The sequence below is a fragment of the Sturnus vulgaris genome, chromosome 3, assembly GCF_052056855.1.
Source record: "Sturnus vulgaris isolate bStuVul1 chromosome 3, bStuVul1.hap1, whole genome shotgun sequence".
Taxonomy (NCBI): domain Eukaryota; kingdom Metazoa; phylum Chordata; class Aves; order Passeriformes; family Sturnidae; genus Sturnus; species Sturnus vulgaris.
In genome coordinates, this window is record NC_142245.1 from 33,805,337 (window position 1) to 33,827,772 (window position 22,436).

General features: G+C 38.3%; 1 protein-coding gene across 1 annotated transcript in view; it reads left to right on the forward strand.

Moving 5' to 3' along the window:
- KIF26B (kinesin family member 26B) overlaps positions 1–22,436 on the forward strand; it is a 270,762-nt gene that overhangs the window by 105,234 nt on the left and 143,092 nt on the right. The window contains exon 4 of the mRNA XM_014878071.2: positions 3,794–3,960. Coding sequence (XP_014733557.2) covers positions 3,794–3,960 — 167 coding nt within the window. The remainder of the gene's footprint in view (positions 1–3,793; positions 3,961–22,436) is intronic.

Sequence of the window (22,436 nt, forward strand, 5' to 3'; positions counted from 1 at the left end):
CCCACGGGAAAGACACCAGGTGTTAATCTTTATTATGAATTCCACTCTGTTTTTCACCATATTATCACCTTAGGAGACCTCATCCCTAACTGAAGCTGCAGTCAGCTTGTCAGCCTGGGAGTGGACCTGAGAGTCAGGAGCAATTCAGGCCTGAAAAAGAATTTCCAAGCTGTAATTCTCTAGCTCTCGAAATGTGTGTGTCCACAGGAGTCTTTAAGAAGAACCTTTTTCTTGGTTAATGTAGACATTTATTGTATAAAATAACCCAGGAAGTAATTTAGTCAGTATTTATTGGGCAGAAAATTCAGTGCTGCTCTGAATAAAGAGTGGATTGCCAAAGAAGTTATTCATGAGTGTATGTGCATTTATGAAAGAGAGCTTTCTACCTTCAGTTTCTCCTTGCTGAGGAGCTTCTCTCCTGAGGTTAGGAATTCTGGACACTGAGAATTGCTTTATAGTGAACTTAAACACAGATTTATATTTTGAATTTAGCTTCAGATATGGATATATTTCACACATTTCTGTCCATCCACTTCATTCATCGGTTGCTGATGTTAGCTCGATTGTGGGGATGTTCTTGAATGCTCTACTACCTCCAGAACAACGGATATTTCATGTCTTTCATAAATGCTGACTTTCATTTGTAAGGTAATTTCAGTTGGGAGTCCTCACTTAGGAGTTTTAGAAACATTAATGAGCTTGGCTATAAAATTCCCTTATGTAAATATAATTAACCTCATACTGTATGATGGCAAATCTTATGCACAGAGAGACTCTGTAATTGGAATGGGAACAGAATCCAGCCTGGTTGACACCTGTGGTTTAACTGCAGAGCCATCTTTTTCCTGTGAAGTACAGAATTTAAATCATGATTTATCTCCAGCTCTTGCTGTATAGTGTCAGAAAGCAGTGAAAGAGGAGGTTAATGGTTGCCTTGCATTTATGAGACAGAAGAAAAAAATGGAGCTTTGGGAGGGACATCTGTCTTGTTCCATGTGCACTTGAAAGGTTTTTATTGAGGAATGAAAGGTTGCATTGCTTCATGCTTTGTCTTTTTGTTGCTTATCCAGGCAGTGATGTACTGCCAACAGTTCTATAAAGGAATTTCTCAAAATATATCCTATTAGCTGATCTTAAACCTCATGTATATGCTATGTGGGTACTCACAGAAAAGAAAGAGAATTGAGGAATCAAGTACTTTCCCCCTTAAGTACAGAAACAGCATCTGTTAAAGGAGATGGTGACAGTAAAGAGGGAGATTTCCATGATGAGGTACTCAGCCTGCAGATTGACCCACAAGTACAGATTTGTGCAGTATAAACGATACTCTGGGAAGTACTGGATACATATAAGGTTTACAGCTTCTTTGGTAAGTAATTATTTTGGAGTGCTTGTGTTTAAGAACTACTTATCCAAAACAATCAGAAATCAGGCATCTAGACAATTTCTGGGGAGCTTGAGAGTGATACTTTCAGGCAATATGCACAATCAGTTTGGGGCATTTTATTGCTCTGTGAAGTTCATGTTAGACTTGTGGATGTGGACAAGGATCATCAGAAAGTCTCTACAATTGCAGAAACCATGTCACCAATGTGACATGGCTTTTATCTTTTCCTAAACACCACAACACACAAATACTTTCCTGTATTGCAATTGTCTGAAATGCCTCTCTCAAGCCTCACCATCTCACAACTTCAGGGTATCTGCTGATGCCAATAGAAGTGTATTGCACTGGCTGTGGAAGTTGACATTTGGAGCTGCAAATCTTTATTTGGCAGAAGATGGGGAGGTTATGATTGCAACTGAGATAAGTCAACTCACCAACTTCTTAACTGCTGGCCATTTGCCATTGGAGTAGCACTTCCTAGTGACATTGTCAGCAATAGTAATTAATTAATGATGATCCATCCTGATTACAAATGTTTGCATTGGATGAACTAAGATGAGGCAAGGTTTATATGTGCACTCTTCTCTGAAGGGAGAGCTGTCTGTTTAGCAGTTCCCAACATGGAAGGTGAGGAATTTAGTTTCAGAATAATTGAAGGGGACAGAGCAGAATCTTGTGTTAGTTCATTGCAAAGATAAATAGCTGAGTTATCAAGTATTACATAATATTTAAGGAAATAGAAATTTTGTTTAGTGAATTCAGGTGTGCTGGGTGTCCCAGGTGGAAATATACAAGGTAGCAGGATCCTGAAGAACTGTCAGCCTGCACACTGGAAATGTAAGGAGGTATCCTGGCAGAAAGCCTGAATTCCTGCATTCTGCCTCTGGTATGAGATGATTTAAGTCCAGGTTTTTGGCTATAGCCTTCTGAGAGCACTGCTCATTCGGTGTAGTGAATCCTGTAAATTGGAATGGCTCAGCATGGGATTAACATGATGGGGGCACTTTCAGCAATTCTGGTTCCTCATAAAAATAGAGAGGCTGGTTTAACATTCCTGTTCTTGAAGTACTGCAGTTGATTGGTCTAAAAGTATGTAAAATAAGGATAAACAGATTATCTTCTTAGCTATAGCAGAATGGATAACAATTTTCTATGAGAGAAACAGAGGTTGCATGGTAGTTGACCTAAAACATGTTGCCATATCATGTCTTCTTTCCCTCACAAATAAAAATCAATTCTCCAACTTTGCTTTTAATAATTGAAATGTTTAACACGTGAAATAAAACAAACCTAAGTGGAAAAAGAACTTCAGGATGATTTCAAATACTTGTTTGGATGTGCTTCACAAAGAAGGTCTGTTTTTGTGATGATATGTTGAGGTATGAAATTGAACAGGTGAGAGGCTACCTCTTGGAAGCTTTTTGCAGGGGGAAGGAAACCATTCCGTGGATGATTGCTAGCAATAACTTGAGAGGGCTCTTTTTAGGCATATGTTGCAATTTTGTGACATGCATTGGTGAACAGAAGATGTTTGTTGTGGAAATGAGGGAAGGAGGAAAGGGAATTTGTTAGGAATTAAATGTATGAAGTATGGGAGATGACATTACAGCATTGTAAATTCATGCAGAATAAGTCAAGAAACGGAATTCAAAGTACTGAGGAGTTGCTTCAGTAGAGCTTACCCGGATTTCTCCGAAGTGAAAGATCTTTCAGTGGATTTGAAGAGAACTGGGTCAAGTCTGATGGAACTCTGATTTTTTCAGATAATGAAAGGCTCAGATGAGACTTCCTAACAGGAAAAAAATGTTAGATGGGACATCAGAAGAACGAAATCACATGATGGTTAAAACCTTTTAAGAAAGGAAAAGAAAGTGAATAGTAATTATCCCAATTTTTGCAGAGAGATGATAAATTGACCCCAAGGGACTCCCTCCTATGCTGTGTGTTGACTTTCCTGGAGAAAGGTCAACAAAAATGCTTAATACACTAGAGAGGTGTTATTTTACAGAGACAAAAAAATGTTGTTCTTTAATTCCCCCATCACCTTCCTAAGTAAAATACGTATTTTGCACAAATCTAATCTGTCTTTATCTTGAGGTAAGACCAAGCAAGGATTATGGTTTACTCTTTCTTTTCTATATGGATGGAAAACTGTATACATTGTCTACATATTTAGTGATGGGATAAATTTATCCCATTAGTTTTAATGCAGACAAGGTTAGAGCTGAGCTTAATTACTGTAGATTAGTATGAAAGCAGCAATAAGCTTGTTCACAGAGGAGAGAAGAGGGAGTGAATGAAGAGCCCCTCTCTTACTCCAGCTGCAGTCCAGAGGTATTGCTGGATAAGGAGAGGTCAGCCAGTGAGCTTTAGCTGATGACACTTCTGTTCTTTTTCTGTCTTCAGATATCTCAGCTTATGACAGAGACTAGTCGAGAGGGCCTGACTGAAGCAGCATTGAACCGCTACAATGCAGATAAACCCTCCCTGTACAGCTTCCCTGCTTCCCAAAGCACATATGTTGCCAGTGAAGTATCCACAGGCACCTCGGTTGCAGCATCATTTTTTGCCAGGTAAGAGAGATTTCTCAGATTTTCCTTTGCTGGACACACATAATTTCTGTAAAAGGAGACAACTGCACAGTGAAGAAGTGGGGTTGACAGGCTAAAGTGTACATCAAAATGGGTATAGATACAGATCTATCACAAACTTGCAAAAATTACCATGAGAATGTTGTTTAATCCACCTACATGCATTTATATGTAAAATGGGATGATGCTTCTATCCTCTTCTGTAAAATATCTCTTCAGTGCTTGATTTGGGTGAAAATGTGATTGCGCTCCCATAATAGCACTTGACTTTGTGACTTATTTACAGGGGTGCATCCCTCAATGGAAAGGGCCCATCCAGGTAATTTCCTGAGACAGGCAATTAACCACAGAGCTAACTAGAGGTGGCTAGTTCAGTTTGGTGGCAACCTTCAGATTTCCTTATTGAATTTTACTTCCATCCAGGGAAATTATCAGGGTTTCACTTTCAGACTGAAAAGGTTTCTGATTTCAGCTTCAGTCCCTGTCATTCCACTGCATTGACCTGAAGGTCTAAATTCAGCCTTGCTTTTTGTTGAATATTCAGACATTGTTTAAAAAAATAGATGAGATAAAAAAAATCTTATGGCTGTCTTGATTAATTTGTTAGTAAAATGTTTTGTTAAATGGGCATATCAGCTAATAAGTGAAGTATCAATTATCACCAACAAAAATGGGGTTTTGTGCAGAAATATGCTCTTTGCAGAACAGAATCTTTTTAGCCCAGTTGAATCCTTATGTAGCAAAGGACATTGAAATAATCCTTGTCTTTTAATGCTTTTTCTGAATTAGAAGATTGACCTGGGAAGAGTAATGAAATAACAGGAGAATAAGCCATTATTATAGCACTTCCAATCCAGTGAGAGATCTTGATTTCAAAACATGGCATGAACTTTGAGAGAGCGCCTCAAGCACTTTCCGATCAGCTTCCTTCCCTTCAGAAAGCCAAACTATTAGCAATTCCACATGCTTCTACTTTATTTTAAAGGTAAATGGAAAACTTATAAAGTTGTTGCACTCTGTGAATCTGGAAAAAAGATTTTCCTCTCCTATTTTTCCTCACCAACATGAGGGCTGCACATGTTCAATCAGTGTCATACAGCAAGTGAGTCGTGTAAAAGGATTAAGCATAGCATTTTAGAAGATCCAGTTGTTTGGGGCAACTCTGTAATTTTTTCTTTACAGATGAGATTCTGCAATAGCAAATGTGAATGATGACAGTGGTCTTGGTTTGCTGCCCTTTTATGTTTAGCTGCAGGCAATTTAAATTAAAACTGTTGAATGTACACACATGGTAATATCTAGTTGGAGTTCAGATTGGGATTAGCACATATTTTAGCATAAATTGATTTATGAAGATGACTTAACTCATTTGTTCTTCATTGTTTATGCTGAGAGAATTCATTTGCTCTTAATACACTCTGTTGAAATGCAGGAAACTAATTAAATTTACTCAAAATCCCTAGTGTAAATCATAGCATTTAAGTAGAACCCTATTAGCTTCTAGCTGATGTGAATTCTTGGGTGTGCTTGGTCCAGCAGAGATCTCATGTTTAGACTGCTAATTTTTGAACTGTACTCAGCAAGACAAAAGTGCCTGGTTTAGTTTGGGGTATTGCACAATTAGATTAATATCACTTATGTAAGTCAGTTTTGTCCTGGATTTTAAGTTACATCATCTGCTGGCAATTTAAGGAGCAAATTCAAGTCAGTTGTTCACTGCTTGACCTTTAAACAAGAAAATCGCCAAGTTGTTTTCCAAATCTGGATCACTAATTTTTGTTTTGCATCTTTTGTGTCTATTTGCATTTCTGTCAAGTTGGGGTAAGAAGCATAGGGACCTACTTGTAGCTGAATGAGAAGTAGAAGGCAGTGGTTGTCTAACGTGTTAAAATGGTGCACTCTTTACAATGTGAACCAGGCCTATGAATTCTAAGCTTTTGTTTTTTATGGTTGTCAGTGGCACATGGAGTAGTGATTACCAGCTATGTATGCTTTTTTTGAACGTGTGTCATATACTGTGATTTCACAGTGAATAAGTAAGAAATTATTACAAAGCCACAGAAAGTTGCTGATGTGAAGCTGAAGTTCAGAGTTGAAGAGTAGAATATATTCTTTTGAAATTTGAATAATGACCCACACTGTTTCCCTCTAACTTTCCTAACAAGCAAAGCAAACCTCTGATGAGGCTCAGATATAAGTCATCCATCATCAGGAAAAAAACCCAATTAACTAAAATACTGTAGTACGGAGGCAATGTCAAGGCATCCATGGAACTTTTGGTTGTAATTACTTCAGAAATATCAGGCATGGAATACTGTGAGCTCATAATTTTTCTGTTCTCAGGCACTACTGGTTCAACAGTGACAGTCACTTGACTGGCCTATAGCTGGCATTGAGCCATGGAGGAGTATCCTAAGGCCACAGTGACTCTCGGTGTTTTTAAAAACCAGGAGACTTATCAGATGTCTCAATAATTGACTGTTACAGTTCATGCTCTATAGCTGACAGATTTCCAAACCAGCTAAAAGGGCTGCAGCTTCTGTGAATTGTCATTTGTTGGGATATTGCTGCGAGGGAACTTCTGACACATCAGGATTCCCATGGGACAGTATGTGAATGCTTTAAAGGAACAAACGCTGAAAACTGTCCAAAGTGCTCAGCTGGTAGGCTTATGAATATTAGATGATACAGGTATGAATAATGAATTTCTAATGGTGATTCTGACACAGAAACTGAATTCAATCAATTGTGCTTTTAGTGACAAGCACTAAATTTGCCTTTTTGTTTAGGGCTATCACTCATTTTTGACTCAGATATGCTTCAATCATGCTAATTTAGCGTCATCTTGCTTCTTACCAATACACGTTCATGATAAGAATAATTCATTTAGTGAATGTGAAAAAACGTTAAGATTCTTTACTCATAATGGATCATTTACAGAGCTTTTTAGAATTTTTTTGCATGACTTAACTTCTGCCTCCAGTTTGGGACTTTGTTCTACAAAGCGCAGCATCTTTGGTGTGCCAGCGTCTTGCCTTATGTCCTCCCGGCACCGGTGTAGTAGGAATGTGCCACCCCAGGTAAGGGGTTAGTAGATTCCTTGCTGATACTGCCAAAGAACTCAGGGAAGGGCCTTCTGGCACTTGTTTCCCTGATGTCTCTGTGAAGCTTTGTTAGGCCAAGTGGCATAGTAATTTTATTCCTATCTATGCTGGTTTCTGCATGGAGAAAACTTCTGGGACTCTGACTACTTTGCAGATAAACGTGCCCTTCTGAATAAAAATTCTCTTGTGTGACTGAGCTGTAGAGTTCCAGTAGTCTTTCTGAGGGTGATAGAATGATGCAGGAACTAGAAGTCAAAACTGGAGCAAAGCCTTTCTGTTTTCTGTGACAATACATTAAAGATGTTGGGATCTTGGTGCTGTTAATTGTTTATCCCAGCACAATAAACTTCCTTTATTGGAGAGGAAGAATTTTGCATCAGAACAAAGGAGAGACATAAAAGCCCATTTCACTTGAGGTAAAAAAGGTAAAAAACTTCTGAGGAGGAGATATTTTTGAATGTTAGTCTTTAAAGTTGTTTCCTGTTGCTAGTCAGGAAGTGTAACAGTGTATTTGTAACAAAAGCCCACCTCAGTCTGAAATCAGATATAGTCATATTTGGATTAATTGAGCCTAATGGGAATATAGATAATCTTGAAAGTAGCCTGAAAATCTGTTCTAGGGATCATTTTCCACGTCTTTGTGCAACTATACACTAAAGAGGGCCACAATGCTACTGTTGTAGATGTTGCAAGGCATATTTTTCAAGTGGAATGTCCTGTTTCTTCAAAAGCTCTTGCATTAAGACAAAATAAGAATAGAAAAACTCAGTTGCATGTATAATGCATACACAGCTACTCAGTGTGGGATAAGCTCTACTTACAGTTACCTCAGTTATTGGGAAAAACTGCTAGTGACCCTTTCCCCACTCATTCCCCATCCCTGTGTGGTGTGGCAGCAGAGTAGGAGGAGATGAGGCAGTGCACTATGGCCAAGGGGTACAGTGAATGTTGTGTTCAAAATGCTGCTGAATATTCCATAGGTTTCTCTTCCATTCCGGAGAATCCTTTTTGAACATTTTTTTAAATTCACTTGCATCTTGCATGAGCTACAAAGCTGATAGGAAGACAGTATTTGTGGGGCCCTCTTATTAAAGCTATTGTTCTGTTTTGATTACTTAGCACTTCAGAAACCTTGGAATCTCATGCCTCCCTGTTTTTTGCATACATGTGGAAAACTTCATTTAATCACACAGCTTTTAATGTTTGCTCTTTTTCCTTATGGTTAGTCTATACACAGTCTTTGTGTATATGTCTGTTTTAAAGCTCAAAGGAATCCAGAAAGCACCAGGGCTTTCCCTTAAAGACTACTGTGTATTGTAGGCACACCATTTTAACATCCTGGCTTGACTTTTTTGGAGGTCTGGAGCAAGTTTGCAAAAATAAATTTTCCCTGGCATTGCCACAGAGAATTTGTCGGAACATGCACAGGAAAAACAGGTAAGAAACAGAGGCAGCAGCTAGCAGATAAGGAAAAGGCTGAAGAAGATATTGTTGTTGCACAGAGCCCAGCTTTGGCATGGTAAAATCCAGGAGAAAGCCTGGATTTGTGTGGGTAGTCTGTCTGTAAGCAGCGTAGCTGAAGCGTGCCCTGGCAGGTGTGAGCGCCAGGTCAGGAATGTGCTGTCGATATTCCTGACAGGTGCAGGTGCACATCAGGCTGTGCAGGCACCCAGGACTTTGGAGCTGCTCAGAGAGGTCTCAGGAAAGAGCTTGTGAACGTTGTCACACAGTGAAAGTGCTCATCTGTGCCATCCTAAAGAATATTTTATCTGAACAGCAGATGACTCAGGTGATGGTGTTTCTTCGTGCTGAAGAGTGGTGGACCCAGTTGCTGTGGTGCTTCCCTAGTTTGGGCATTGCTTCAGAAGTTCTTGATATTAAATAGTTGTCACCTCAACATCCTTAAGAGAAGATTATTTTCTGAGACTTGGGTGAAAACACATTACGGTTTCTTGCTGTCAGAATTATGCAGAATCTAACAGCTTTTTCTTTCATTAGCTGGACAAACCAAATTTAACAGTTAAGTTGTGGTCGGATTCTTGGACATTTTGAAGGACTACATATTAATAACTCTAATCAGAATTTCTGACTCTTTTCCCTCGTCTTTATCATACACTGCATAAGAAATGCATAAAAAGAATGTTAAGATAAAAGATCCACAGACTATCTTTCAGCAGGAATGCTGGCAGCGAGTTTGGAAACATCTGTAAATCATTTTCCCAAATATTTCTACCTTCAAAGCCTGTCTTGGGCTGGTTTGTGGGGGAAATTTTAATCACAATGATCTCAGTCTTCCTGAAAGACCATGAAATGTTTAGAATTGGCACCTAGGTTTGAGTGAACAACTTCAGGGGCTGATTTTTCATACTTGCTCAACATTCCTCAGTAATGCAAGAGATCTATGTTCATAGTCACTGCTTTTCTGTGCTTCCTGTTGCTGTGAGAGCCCTAACTAACAGGCTCTTTCTGCTTTCTGTTATTGGTGTTATTTCATGTATATAAATTGAATGCCAGTCGGATGGGAATTGTGGCTTTCCTGAAGCAAAAGAAAGCTGGCAGTTGAGGCATAAGGAATACTCTTTTTCTATGGTTCAGTGTAAACAAATCAAAAATTTTGGTGAGAAAAACTATGAGAGTTACGTGTAAGAATAGTCAGTGTGGAGTAGTGGAGGCAATGATCTGATAGGTAATGAAAAAATTAGGACTTCAGTGCCACGTCTGGAAGAGGAAAAGCAAAGGTATTTCAATGATCTCTAATTTTGCATAGTAATTCTATCTTGGGTCCCAAACAATTTTTTTTTCAAATCTGACACTCTCCCCCACAACACTTGTTTGAATCAGTTCATGTTGTTTGAATGAAAAAAACCAAACAAACAAAAAAAGCAACAACAACACCACAAAAAAACCTTAACAGCAAGATTCCAGAGTATGTCCATTTCTAACAAGAATTGTCTATGGTATGTATCTGAAACAATGGGGTCTGAATCTTTGGCTATTGTATGCTGCTATTATTTAAACAAAAACTTAAGAAAATATATATGTGAACAAAAGTGATTTGAATCTTTATGCCAATTACATCCACTATATATGTTGGTTGCAAATTATTAACTTGCATTCACATCTCAAAATACAGATAATGGACCTTGATTTTTGAATAGGGTTTCTGGAGTGACCCGTGGAGCTATAAAAAGAAATAAGTTAAAACTACCCTAGATTATCATAGAATACTTTACTTGCAGGGGCGTGCCATCTGCTTAGTCTCAAAGCATGTAATTGATGAAAAGGATGTAAATCCTCCTCATGTTCCTTATATCAAAGTAATCCACTTAAGGTAAACAGCCCTACGTTTAAAGTTAACAAATGCAGTTTTCTGGTCTAAGCATGTTTTAAAACTATAACTATTTAGAAGAATCTAAAGGAAAAGATTACTATCCAGGAACAAATTATTTACCATTGAACAGAGAAGTTAAAATTCCAGCCCGTGAAAGGCATGTCACTTTGATATTATGTCTTTCTTGAAATATGCTACACCTGCTTCTATGTGCTGCACAAGGGGTGTGTTTTCTGACCTGCACTTGCCCCACATATGGTTTGTTTTGTATTGATGGTAATGGTAATCACTAAATAATGTTGTTATTGAAGTAGTCATCAAGATTTGCAGTTTCTTGTGTGACTAGCCTCTCACAGTTTTGAGAAAATTTTCCCCTTTCCTCCCTTTTTCTTTGTAAAGTTTTGAGATACAATGTTTCTCTGTGATGCAATGAATCTGGTTCTGTAAAGCGAAGGACACATTCTATGGAATTTTTTCTGCTTAAGAGATTATCTTAAAATGGATGTCTTGTCTCCTAAGTATAATTAATTGTATTATTTTTTCCTGGTTTATATTGCCTAAACCCCAGAATCCCAGATTTGTTCTGATTCCTGTAGGAATCAGTGGTGTTTGGTTACAAACTTTTGTTTCTGTAAATGTATATTTTGGACCATTTTAATTTTTAATTTCTTAGATACATAAATTTGACCTTGTGTCTGGAATTCATTTGTCCTATTAATTTTTATATAATGAATTGTGTAAAGTTTTCAAATTAAAAAGTGCATCTGTGAATAGAGTGCATTTATATGTGCTTTTCCCTCCTTTTTTTTTTTTCTATCTGCTTATTTGCTCAAGTACAAATCCATGAAAATGCATGATAACCAAAGACCCATTTAGCTAGTAAGCAATCACCCTCTGTCTCTCTGAGATCCTGGAGTCAACAGCTGATTATATTACAATGAAAGGGGCCAGTAATGCAAACACCTGCTTAATCTACTGAATGCAATGCAAATGCTTTGTAGAAGCTCTAAGTGTTATGTAGCCTCCATCATGGCAGGAGAAGGTAACCAAGACACTTCCTGTCTTCAGTAATTACCAATGGCCTTTGTCCCATCTTCTGAGATGTTCCCTTAGCTTAAAGTTTGCCTTGTCTATCTGTGCCCCACTGATTGCTGCTGTTACAGATAAGAGGCTTTAGACCTGTAAATGACTGTGCTGGCCCGTTCTTGCTGTGACTCTCATGTCTTAGATGTAGCAATAAATGCTTTGCATGCAGGGAAGAGTATGAGATGCTGATGATCTGGCACTAAGGCCCTGATTATTTTAGTGGTTTGTTAAAGAAGGAGGCGATGTTTCATGGATTTGTGTTCCTAATTCTTCTAGGTAATTTCAAGCATTCACTACAAAAGTACCTAGGTGTATGGAAGTTGAATTCCTGCTGCTCTCCATACACTATGCTAAAACAGAGGTAACTTCTTTTCTACTTCTTGTCACATCTTGTGATTTCCTGCTGATTTCAACAGATTAAAAAGGGGGAGGCTAATTAAGCATAGATTTTGTCTTTTAATTTCTAACAGGGCTTCTTGAGTGCCAGAATTTTTGCTACTTGAACATGCGCTCCCTGCATTGATTTAGAAAAACTTAAAAGGAACTAAGGCTATTTCCTTCCTTCAGCATTGTCTTTCCCTGAAACCTGTCATATACATTTGAGAAAAACTGCTAGCAGCATATGCAGTAATCCCTCAGCACCTGTTACCAAAGATTCCTGGTGTTCAATCTTGCTTTTTACTCTTAGGGCAGTGGAAATGAAAATGGTCAGCATTAATCTTTTGACTTTTAGTATAGTTGTGACTGCCAACTCTAGTATAGGAAACCTCATGTTGATTTACTGTTTTGCATATTTCTTGCTTCCCTTAAACCTTGACAGAAGAGTTCTGATTTACAGTGTCTCTATCTTGATTTGTGGGGAAAGAAAGATGAATTGATGTAGTTGTACTGTCTATAGCAGAAAATTATATGCACCACCAGTTGTTTTTTTTCTCTCTCTTTTTAAAAACACCAAAATAACCTTTGCTCAAAGAGATCATAAATCCATAGTAACAAGACTTTTTCCTAAACACCTGGAAGTTCAGAATGACAAACTTTTATTCTGATTGCTGCTTTCCTATTACAAGTACTGTTACAGCACTTCCCCAGCAGCCTTGAAATTCAGCTGTGCTTTACCTTGTCTATAGCATTCTCCATCACATGCTCAGTCAGTGTTTTCTTAACCTTGAGAGCAATCTGTTCAACTGCTGAATGACTGGCTTTTTTACAGTTACCAAGGAATACAGGCCATTTTAGTTTTCCTTGCTCGTAGAATAAAAACTCAACGAGAAAATGTGCTGAAATGTTGAAGTATTTGTTTATTGCCACATAATCTAATATTAGGTAGACAACTGTCAGTTGGGCTTGTATATATTCATCCCTGTGATGTGCTTATAAAACATTAGACCTCTACACATGAATAGTTGGCTCATAGCAAATAGAGATTTAGAATCTCAAGAGATTTAGAATCTCACCTCTTTGGTCAGCTGTAAATTGAACATGATGCCCGTCTCTGAACTGTCCATTCGCATATTTTGGTCAAATTCTTGGTCTCTTCTGAGTTACTTAAGTTCAGGAATATACACATGCATTGCATGCAGGACAGAGACTCCAGAGTTTTCTGCCACACATCTTGATTTGGCAATACTGGTTGCCTTTCAGGAGACAGACATGTTAAAGCAGAAAACAAGAAATGAATGTACACATTCATAAGTAATTACAGGAACATTGCAACTAACAGCCACAATTTTCCCTATGAACACATTTCTTGAGATTTTGTGAGTATGGGATGTAGCTTTAGGGATTTTTGTATGACTGGGGAATTCTAGAGGCTTTTCCTTCAAGTGTATTTTCTGTTGTTTCATAAAGAATTTTCAATGATATTTTCAATAAAAGTGTTGACAGGGTCTGCCTCTTCAGCTATTTTCAGAAATCAGTAGAGACCTAATTTCTTTAATATATCTGTTCTTCTGGTCAAAATTGGGCAATGGATTCTAGTCACCTCTTAGGGTATAGTCAGAGATTCACGTAGGTTGTATATTAGTACATTTTTTTGAATCACCAGGCTAAAGAACTGGTTATCATCCCAACAGTCATGAGAGGAAGGAACCAAGATAGTTACTCCCTTGTGGGAATTACAGCAAGAATCTCTTTGAATCTCAGAAAGAATGCTGAGTAAGTGAAAACCACTGAAATCTAGGCAGAGACAGAAAATACAACATTGGCAGAAATTATAGTTGTTTCTTTTCTGAATACCTCTTTGTATGTCCTTTCCTACTGCAGCATCAACTTTGTATTAAGACACAACTACTTTAATGAGCTGTGTTATGTTGTAGAAATACCTGATTTGTTTTGCAAGGTGAGAGACACTTGAGTTGTCCAACTACTTACTTCTAAAATCTGCAAGATAGCAGTGTTCAGAGATTCCCAAGGGCCTCATGGCCTCTAGTTCAGGTCATTTAATTAGCCTTAGGCTTTCTGTTTGAAACTTACTTATTCTGATTTATTTTGGTTCTCTCAATTGAGTCTGTGCTCCAAAGCTAGCATTTCTATCAGCCTGAACTGTTACCTGTCATGAGTGAGAATCAAACCACCAGGAGAAAAAACGATTTCTTGGATCTCTGAGTTATGAGTCTTTAGATTTCACATATTTAGATTGTGTAGAGGGTTTTTTTTTTCAGTTTCTCTCTGTATGCATGAAGATGAAAAGTGGACTTGCATAACAAAAGCTGAAAAAGTATTCCTATGATTCCACAAGTTTAAGATAAACGTTTTATATTACAGAAGTCATTACAGAAATTATTTTGAGGGCTGATAGAAATAAGAATGCATGTGTCCTTTCCACCAAGCAACGCATGGGGATGGGACTAGAAGGAAGGAAAACAAAACTCTGAAGAGGAAATAGAAGTATTTCACTAAATCATGAAATTCTGGGGATACCAGGGAGGTCATATACCCCTATTTAAGGCACACTACCTTTATTACCTATTTAAGAGTTTAGTAGAACTGTCCCAGTCCCCATAAAACACTGGACATGACACTGATGCAGGGCAAAGAGGAAAATTCCTATGATGGGATACAATAAGAAAAAAAAATACTACCAATGAGTTTAGAATTATGGAAAACATGTGTTGGTAATACTGGCTTGAAATGTTTCTCCTGAGGTGATTGCGTGTTCAGTTAATAAAGTACAACTGATACAATACCATATATATATATATATATATCACTGAGCTGTTTGGTTTAACACCCTGTGAATTCTTGATTAGGACATTACAGCAGTATGAAACAAACTTGGAATGCATTAAATAGATGAAACTAGATGAAATTCTGTATCATGTTGAATGACTCTGCTCCTGTTGGGACTCAGTAGAGAAACAGAATTCCATAGAACAATAAATGGAAAAGCATTGTTAAACCTTTCAAGTGGTTTTGGGAAGATGGCTGCTAACAGTGATCTGTGCCAGCCACAGGTGTCAAATGTAATGTCATAAAACCAGCAGTAAAGAATATAGACCATGCTTATGGAAAAGGGACCAGTGGACTGAGAAGTGGCTGCTGGAGAAGATCTGTGTCGTGATTTTAGTTGCATATGAGCTCACAGTGGGACACTGTGGCCAGGAGAGCTAATGCAACTCTCAGATATTTGTAAGAAGAACATTTGAAGAGAGGCTGTGAAGAATAAGCTCTGCATTAGAAGTCGATATGGCCATGGATAGAATATTCTGTTCAATTCTACTGTTCACAGTCAAGAAAGATGTTGAAAAAATGGAGAAGGCTCGGGGAAGAGACCTTGAGATGATTAACAGTTTAGAAACCATGCCTTCAAACAGCTTGACTTTAGTTTATCAAACAGACTTACAGAGAGATGTGTTGACAGTGTGCAGGGAATGGAAATATGATACTGGAGGACTTCAGTCTAGCAGACAAAAGCATGTCAGGATGTAATGGCAGGAAGTTAGATCTAGACAAATTCTGAATGGTAATGAAATGTGCATGTTTAGCAAGTACGTTTAGGAAAGGGCAATGACCTGCTGAAGTGAACAAGGGTAGCAAACAACAAATAGTTATCTTTTAGAGTCTGTTTTTTAAATTAGAATTGCTATTTGGAAAAAAAAAAAGCTGAAGGTAACCACTTTGTGTGGGCTCTAAGAGGCTTAATGTAGGGAAGATCCATTGCTTTTGCTATGTGGGAAGCTGCATTAGAGAGTCATAATTGTCTCACTTAACAATCTGCTACACCCTCACTTGTATGTGAAAGTGTAGCAACAAGAAAAAGTATTTCTTCTGCTCTTTCAAACAGTAACACTGTAAAACACAGCATGAGAAAAAATTGCTACGAAGAAAGGAGTAAACTATTCTTTTTCTTAATTTGTATAAGAATGATTTAAAAGTAAGCATTTTAATTGTAAGGGTTTTTTGTAGATGAACTTCAGAGGGTTTTGCTTGCTTGCTTTTGTTAAACTGCCATTATCTGTGATTTTCATTTTTGCCCTTTTATGCAACGTGATGTGGAAATCTTTGTTTTTTCATAGTTTCCCTGGGCACACATCTGCTGTAGTGGTGCATTGTTTTCCTGTTCCTTTGAAATTCTATCTGTTTCTTGTCTGTTACAGAAAGTATCTCAGTATATATATCATTGGGGGGGGAAAAAAAGAAAAAGCTTTCCTAAAGTTATAAACGCTTTGCTTCTTCCTTGCCTCTTGGGTTGAGACTGTCTGTCAAAAAAGGTGATGGTTGTTTCACTCCAGACACAAGTATATGCATAAAAATCATGAGAGTGGGAAAAGAGCATCCTAATATTTTGACATATAAATGAATAGTAGAATTCAGCAGCAAAAGCTGAAATAAAAACATATTGTATCTGAAGGGAAATGCTTTGGGGCGAATGTCTATGCTTGAAAATTATTGAATTGAGAAAAAAGCAAACAAAAAAAGCCTACCAAAAAAATCCCAGCTGTTCCACTTGATGGCTCATAAAATCTGAATAAAGTCCTTCAAGGGCTTTTTTATAGGAAGATAGTATTTTTTGTATGCATAGTTATGGTAGCATCTGGTTCCCATCTTTGGGAATTCAGAGACTCCACAGGCACCAACATGCTGTCTGCTGCAGAGAAGCTCTACAACACAGATAAATGCTGTAGACAAGTGTGCAGTGTGTAATGTAATGTAATTGTCTGCAAGCTGGAAAGATGTTGGGGAGGAGGCAAAACCTGAATCAGTAAATTTTGATTAACATAAAACGTAGGAGCAGCCCTTGCATAAAATTTCCTTTGTTCACCTGTGAAGAGTAGACTGATAAGATGGCAACACCTGAGTCAATAAGATTAATCAGTCAAAGAAGGTAAGCTCAGGCTTACCTAAGGTAAGAAGGGTCGGAGAGTTTTCACAGAGGCTGTGTCCTTCACAGAGAATTCCAACAACGGGATCAGTAAACTAATTGTACACAAATATGAGCAGGAAATACAAAGAGTCTTTTATGAATAATTTCACTGAATTTAGTATCACGGCAAAATGAAAGTAGAATTTGTCTCAGGTATTTCTGACTCATTACACTTGTCCTTCTAATGCCTTCTACTTTCTATAAACAGGACCTGTCGCACATGATGTGAAATTGTAGAGTAAATAAATAAATAAAAGTTTGTTATACATTGTTGATATCTATTATTAGAGAAAGTAAAATCTTCAGGATGTCTTCAACATAGACATAGACACAGCACTGATTTTTTTTTTTAATTTGTATTGCACTCAGCACATTGTTTTCACTTAATGAATAGTGGGAATAAGAAAATAAAACATATAAAATTTTTGCTTCTCATATGGCTGGTGATGGACAGCCTCAAAAAGAGTCAAAACCAATATGTCTTTAAATTGCAACTCTGTGCTTGAATGAAGCTGGTCTTCATGCCAGGACACCCAGCAGCCACATCTAAAATAAAAGAGAGGTTCTGGCTCTTATTGGTGACTTTGTGACTACATCCTGAAAGAAATTTGCAGCTGTGACTCCCTTTTCCACACAGGTGCCTAGTTTTGAGCTACAAAGGAGATGTGGTCTAGGGAAAAGACATGGTTTCAGAAATTTCTATTTTAAGTGCTCCCTGTGAGCCAGTTTATATGTTTGCAGCACAGGAAGCTGGGATGGCATTAAGCCAAGTGTCTTAATCTTCCTATACTCTGTGTATAGAAATTAGGTACCTAACTGAGGTTTTAACTCTCTGATTAATAGAGTTGCTAAGAAATGGCCATGCATAAGGATGGCATGGACCTAAGCTGAAGTTTATACCTGGATATGAAGAGTATGTACAGACTGAAATTTTCAGGTTCAGCTTGTGCTAAAAATGACAAGTACCTTGTGTATGCAAAACAATGTATTCCTAAAAGAAAGAATTCAAGACTGCTGAAGAGGTCAGGCTTCCAAGAGCAGTGAGATGGGAATAATTCAGAACCCATTTTCAAATAATTCAGTACCACTTTTAAAAACTATTGCAGTGCTTAGGAGCTTAAGTTACAGTGACTACCACTGAAATCTAGGTACCTGCAGACTGAGGTAACTTCTGAAATACCTGTGAAGCAATTACAAAATTTCCAGTACTTTAAAGAGACAGCTCTTACAGCTGCGTTCTGATTCAGATTTATCTCTGTTTTTGCCACTATTCTTGAATTTTGGAAATTATGTTTATATTTAATTCCAAACAAATCACTGCACTTAAACCCCAAACACATTATACATTATGTTAGCTCCAAGGGACAATAGCCTAAATGAAAACAGATCCTTTTCTTTTTCTTCATGCCAGCTCTTTGTTTAGCAGTATGGCAATTGTACATACATGTTCCAGATGTTCGTGGAAAAAAAAATCCTCTTTAATTTACAGCAGAATCTGGTTTTATCTCTTGCTGGCTTTGTATTTGTCAAACAAACAAATGTTTAAAGCCTTATACTAAAATATGTATAGCACTATTTTGTATGCTTCTTAAAAGCTAAGGTTTATAAAATCACAGAATAATTCTGATTTGAAGAAATACCTGGAGGTCTTGTCTAATTATCTTGTCTAATTCCCTGCTCAGAACAGGTCCAGTTATATCAGGTTACTCAGGGCTGTGTTTCATGGAGCCTTCTGTCTCTGGATGGACTTTCTAAAATTCTGAGGCCAGGTTCCAGTGGCTGTGCTTGTGGTGGAAAAAGGTGCTCTTTATGTATAATTTGGCTTTCCAATGCTGCAGTTGTGTCTTTTGCCTCCTGATCTATTCCTTTTGCACCTCCAAGAGGGAATCTCTCCCTATCTTCTCTAAATGCTCTCCTCAGCTGTAGACATCACCAAGATCTCATACTCAAGATTGAGTAAATCCTGTTGCAACATCTGCATGCTCCAGCCCCTGACCATCCTGGGTGCTCATCATAGTGGACAAAGAAATCATTGTCTTGTTGGAGAGAAGTGCTCCTTTGGCAAAGTTCTAGATAAATCAACTGGGAGATATATATATACATATATATACACACACACACATATATATATGTATATATGGGCTCTGGCTGCTGTGCAGTTTAGCTTGTGCTGGGACTGGACTTAAAAATCATGCTCCAAATCTGAATTTTAAGATTCCGGTTTTAATCTCTGACCCTGGCTTTATTTTCCATTGCTTTTACCCGAGCAATACATAATTAGGAGAGACTGAACTTACTAAATATTTCGTAAGAAGATGTGTGATTTCAGATGTAGTAATTTCTATAGCTAGTGTTTTATTTGCTCTTTTAGTACTGAATGTGGGAATACTGTGGAACACCCATGGCAGATCACTCATATTTGCTTTGCAAAGTCCTTGGCTGGAAGTCAAACAGCCCTGACAGCTGAGCCTCTGTTTCACATGCTCAGGAAGTATTAAATATTGATGTTTCTTGGAAAAAGCCATCACTACAGATTGAGCCGATTTGGGCACCACATGACTGTGTAGGCCACAAAAGGATTTTTCCCTGGAGAGCTTTTCCATGCAGGCTGCTGCTGTGGGCTCCAGGGGATGAAGGCTCAGCTAATTCCAGCTCTTGTCAGGTGCTGCCAGGGCTGGGTGACAGGGGCAGGTGGCCAGGGCACAGCCCAGGCAGGGCAGGGCTGTGGGGAGATGGTGCCCGGACCTGCTGTGGGTATGAGGCTGGAAAGGGCTGCAAAACACCAGTGCAGGCTGTGGAAAGGCTTCTCCCATGTGAGCTGGTTCATGTGGGTCCCAGTGCTGGTGGAGCTAAAGTTTAGCAAAGCCTAGGATTAGGATTAGAAGGTGTAAGCCTAGAGCTGCATCTGTCATGGGGCTACGAAGAAGCTGCGAAGTCATGGAGCAGTCTGCACAGAGATTTCTCCCTCAGTGATTTGTAGAGAAATTTAGCTAAGGATCATGTTAATATAGAGGATGGGAGGAATTTCTGCATTGCCTGCAAAACTCACTGTAGTGTAACATCTACCAGATTCTCCAAGCAATCTTGTGTTCATAGCTCATGGGAAGCACACCAGTATCTATTTAGATCTGTCTGAACTGTAGTTTTTGCTGGACTGCTCAGTTTGTTCAGCACCCTTTATTTTTGCACTGGAACTAGTACATTTTCAAATTTTTTTGACTCTCACTGTAGAGGGTCATCAGAGATGAATACAGGAGTGACACTCATCTCCCTGAACCTTATTACATTGACAACTAACTAGCACTGCTTTGTTTTTCTTATTGCTGCAGCTACTAGTGAAAGGAGGAATAGAAAAGAGTCAGAAAATTCAGCCCAGGCAGAAATCATTTTGCATACAAGCCACAGAAAAACACCAGCAAGTGCTAATTATATTTTTTAAGTTGAGCTCTAACTGTTTATGTGTCTGCTTGCAAACAGAAAATTCCCTTCACACCCTTGTAGTTGAAGACAATAAGATGGTACTGGAGCATGCAAATACATTTTGTCTATAAATTGTCTTGAGACTTTTCCTCCTTAGTATGGGTATCTGAATAGGAGTTTAACTTGCTTGCTCAGTCTTTCTTGACTAGTTGGATCTACTGATTTTAGTCAACATCTGCCATGGCAAGTGCAGGAAAGAAAATAAGTTCAAAGTGGTGCAGTGCTCACAGAATTTCCCTGTTCACTCTCACTTGTCTTCTTCCTGACTTCCTTCAGGACAAATCATGTTTGTGCTCACCCTTGCCTTGATGCAGGACACTTGTATCTCCCTCATGTGCTGTGAGGCTTTACACTCTTGTTTTCCATCTTCTCCCCACCCACTTCTGCAAGGAGCTCTCTGCTCTGCCAAGTGGGTCTGAGTTGCTGTGTCAGGACTGGATAGGGAGCTTAAAGGTAGATGGTGTTTGGTTTTGACCTGCAGCTGCTGCAGTTGAGTTCTTTACTGTGTTTTCAAACTTCCCTACCATTTTGAAGGCACACTGTTGCTCATGGTAATCCAGTTATGCACTCTGAAAAACAGCAGCATATCAAAATTAATAAAGACTAATTAATAAAGAATTAAAAGAAGGCAATGTAATTAATGCCAATCAGCATGAACCTGTGGAAAATAGCACTTGTCAAAATGACTTGTAATCTCATCAAAAAGAAATATCAAGTAGAGTTGATTAAATATAATTGCATTGATGTGAAATTTGGTAGTTGATGACTTAAGTCTACTGGGTGTGTAAAGACAGGCAAAGGCTAGGGAATAAAGAAAGGCTCAAAGTTGAAATAAGGTATTTACTATGAAGACAGTTGAGCATTACAGATTGAAGACTGGTAAAAGCTCATTAATGGTGATTTCTATAAATGTGCAATGCAGCTCTGTGGCTTGTTATATAAGAGAGCAACTGGGGTGACCAATTGCTCAAAAAAAAGAATAAAAATCACATAGCTACATATTTGGTTGCTGCCACTTTTTATTTACATGACCTTCTACTACTAATGCACCATTTAAATCTGTGGAAAGACACTGGTCAGAGCATGACATGGAGTTCAAGCTTCATCTCTTTGAGAACAGGTACAAGAAGTGTTTTGCCTTAGTTTAAACTCGAGTGAAATTGAGCTGGGAGAATTGTGAGATTCCTTTAGGACACAGTTCCTTTCTTTCTGTGCCCTTATTCTAGATTTTAGGGCTTGTAATTTCCTTCTGACTAGCTTCCTACATCATGTTTTAATCATCTCATTTGCACCAAGGGGAAAAGTAGCTGTTGAAATAATCCCTTTCTTCCACCTTCTTATCCAGCCCCTGCCTACCTAGTGTGGTGCAAAAGGGCCAGTTCTGATGACTTTTTTTTAAACTTAAACCCCTTTCTCAACAGAAGAAGTGTCCTGAACAGAATCTTGTCTTTGCATTAGTTTGAAGCCAGTAAGACCTGCCAAGAACAAACAGGATAATTGGTCTGCACAAATTGCAGATTGTCTTAGTGTGGCAAGAGGAATCTGGAACAAAAGCTGTAATGTTTAAATATACCTAGTGATAAGCTTGCTGTGTTTTGTTCTGTGTGATTGCCTTCCACTAAAGACTTCTGAAGAAAAGGAATAAGTCAGGTATGCTCTTGGCTGTGCTTTCAGTCTTTTGGCAAGCTCAGCACCTCAGTGCCACACCACTCAGGATGGTGGGTGTTAGTGTTTTTTCCCCCCACTGTGATAATATGTGTGCCTTCTACTCATCTGTAATATGAGCAACCTCACTGAAAAGTTCAGAGAGAGAAAATGTATTTGCCTGTCAAACATTTAGTCAGTTTTTGAAGCTAGAAATAATGCAAAGCCTTGCTTTATTTCTGTTTTTAATAAATCTGACAGACGGAAGCCTCTCAGAAGTATTAAGCCTATCTTTAACAAGGCTCTTCTGCTCCTCTCACATTTCCACATGTCCCCCACTTTGTCTCTCTCTAATTCATACCTGCATTATCCAGTCATCACAGATTATTTGTGACAGTACCTGGATAAATATTGGAGAGTGATCCAGTTCCCACTGAGACCAATATTAGTG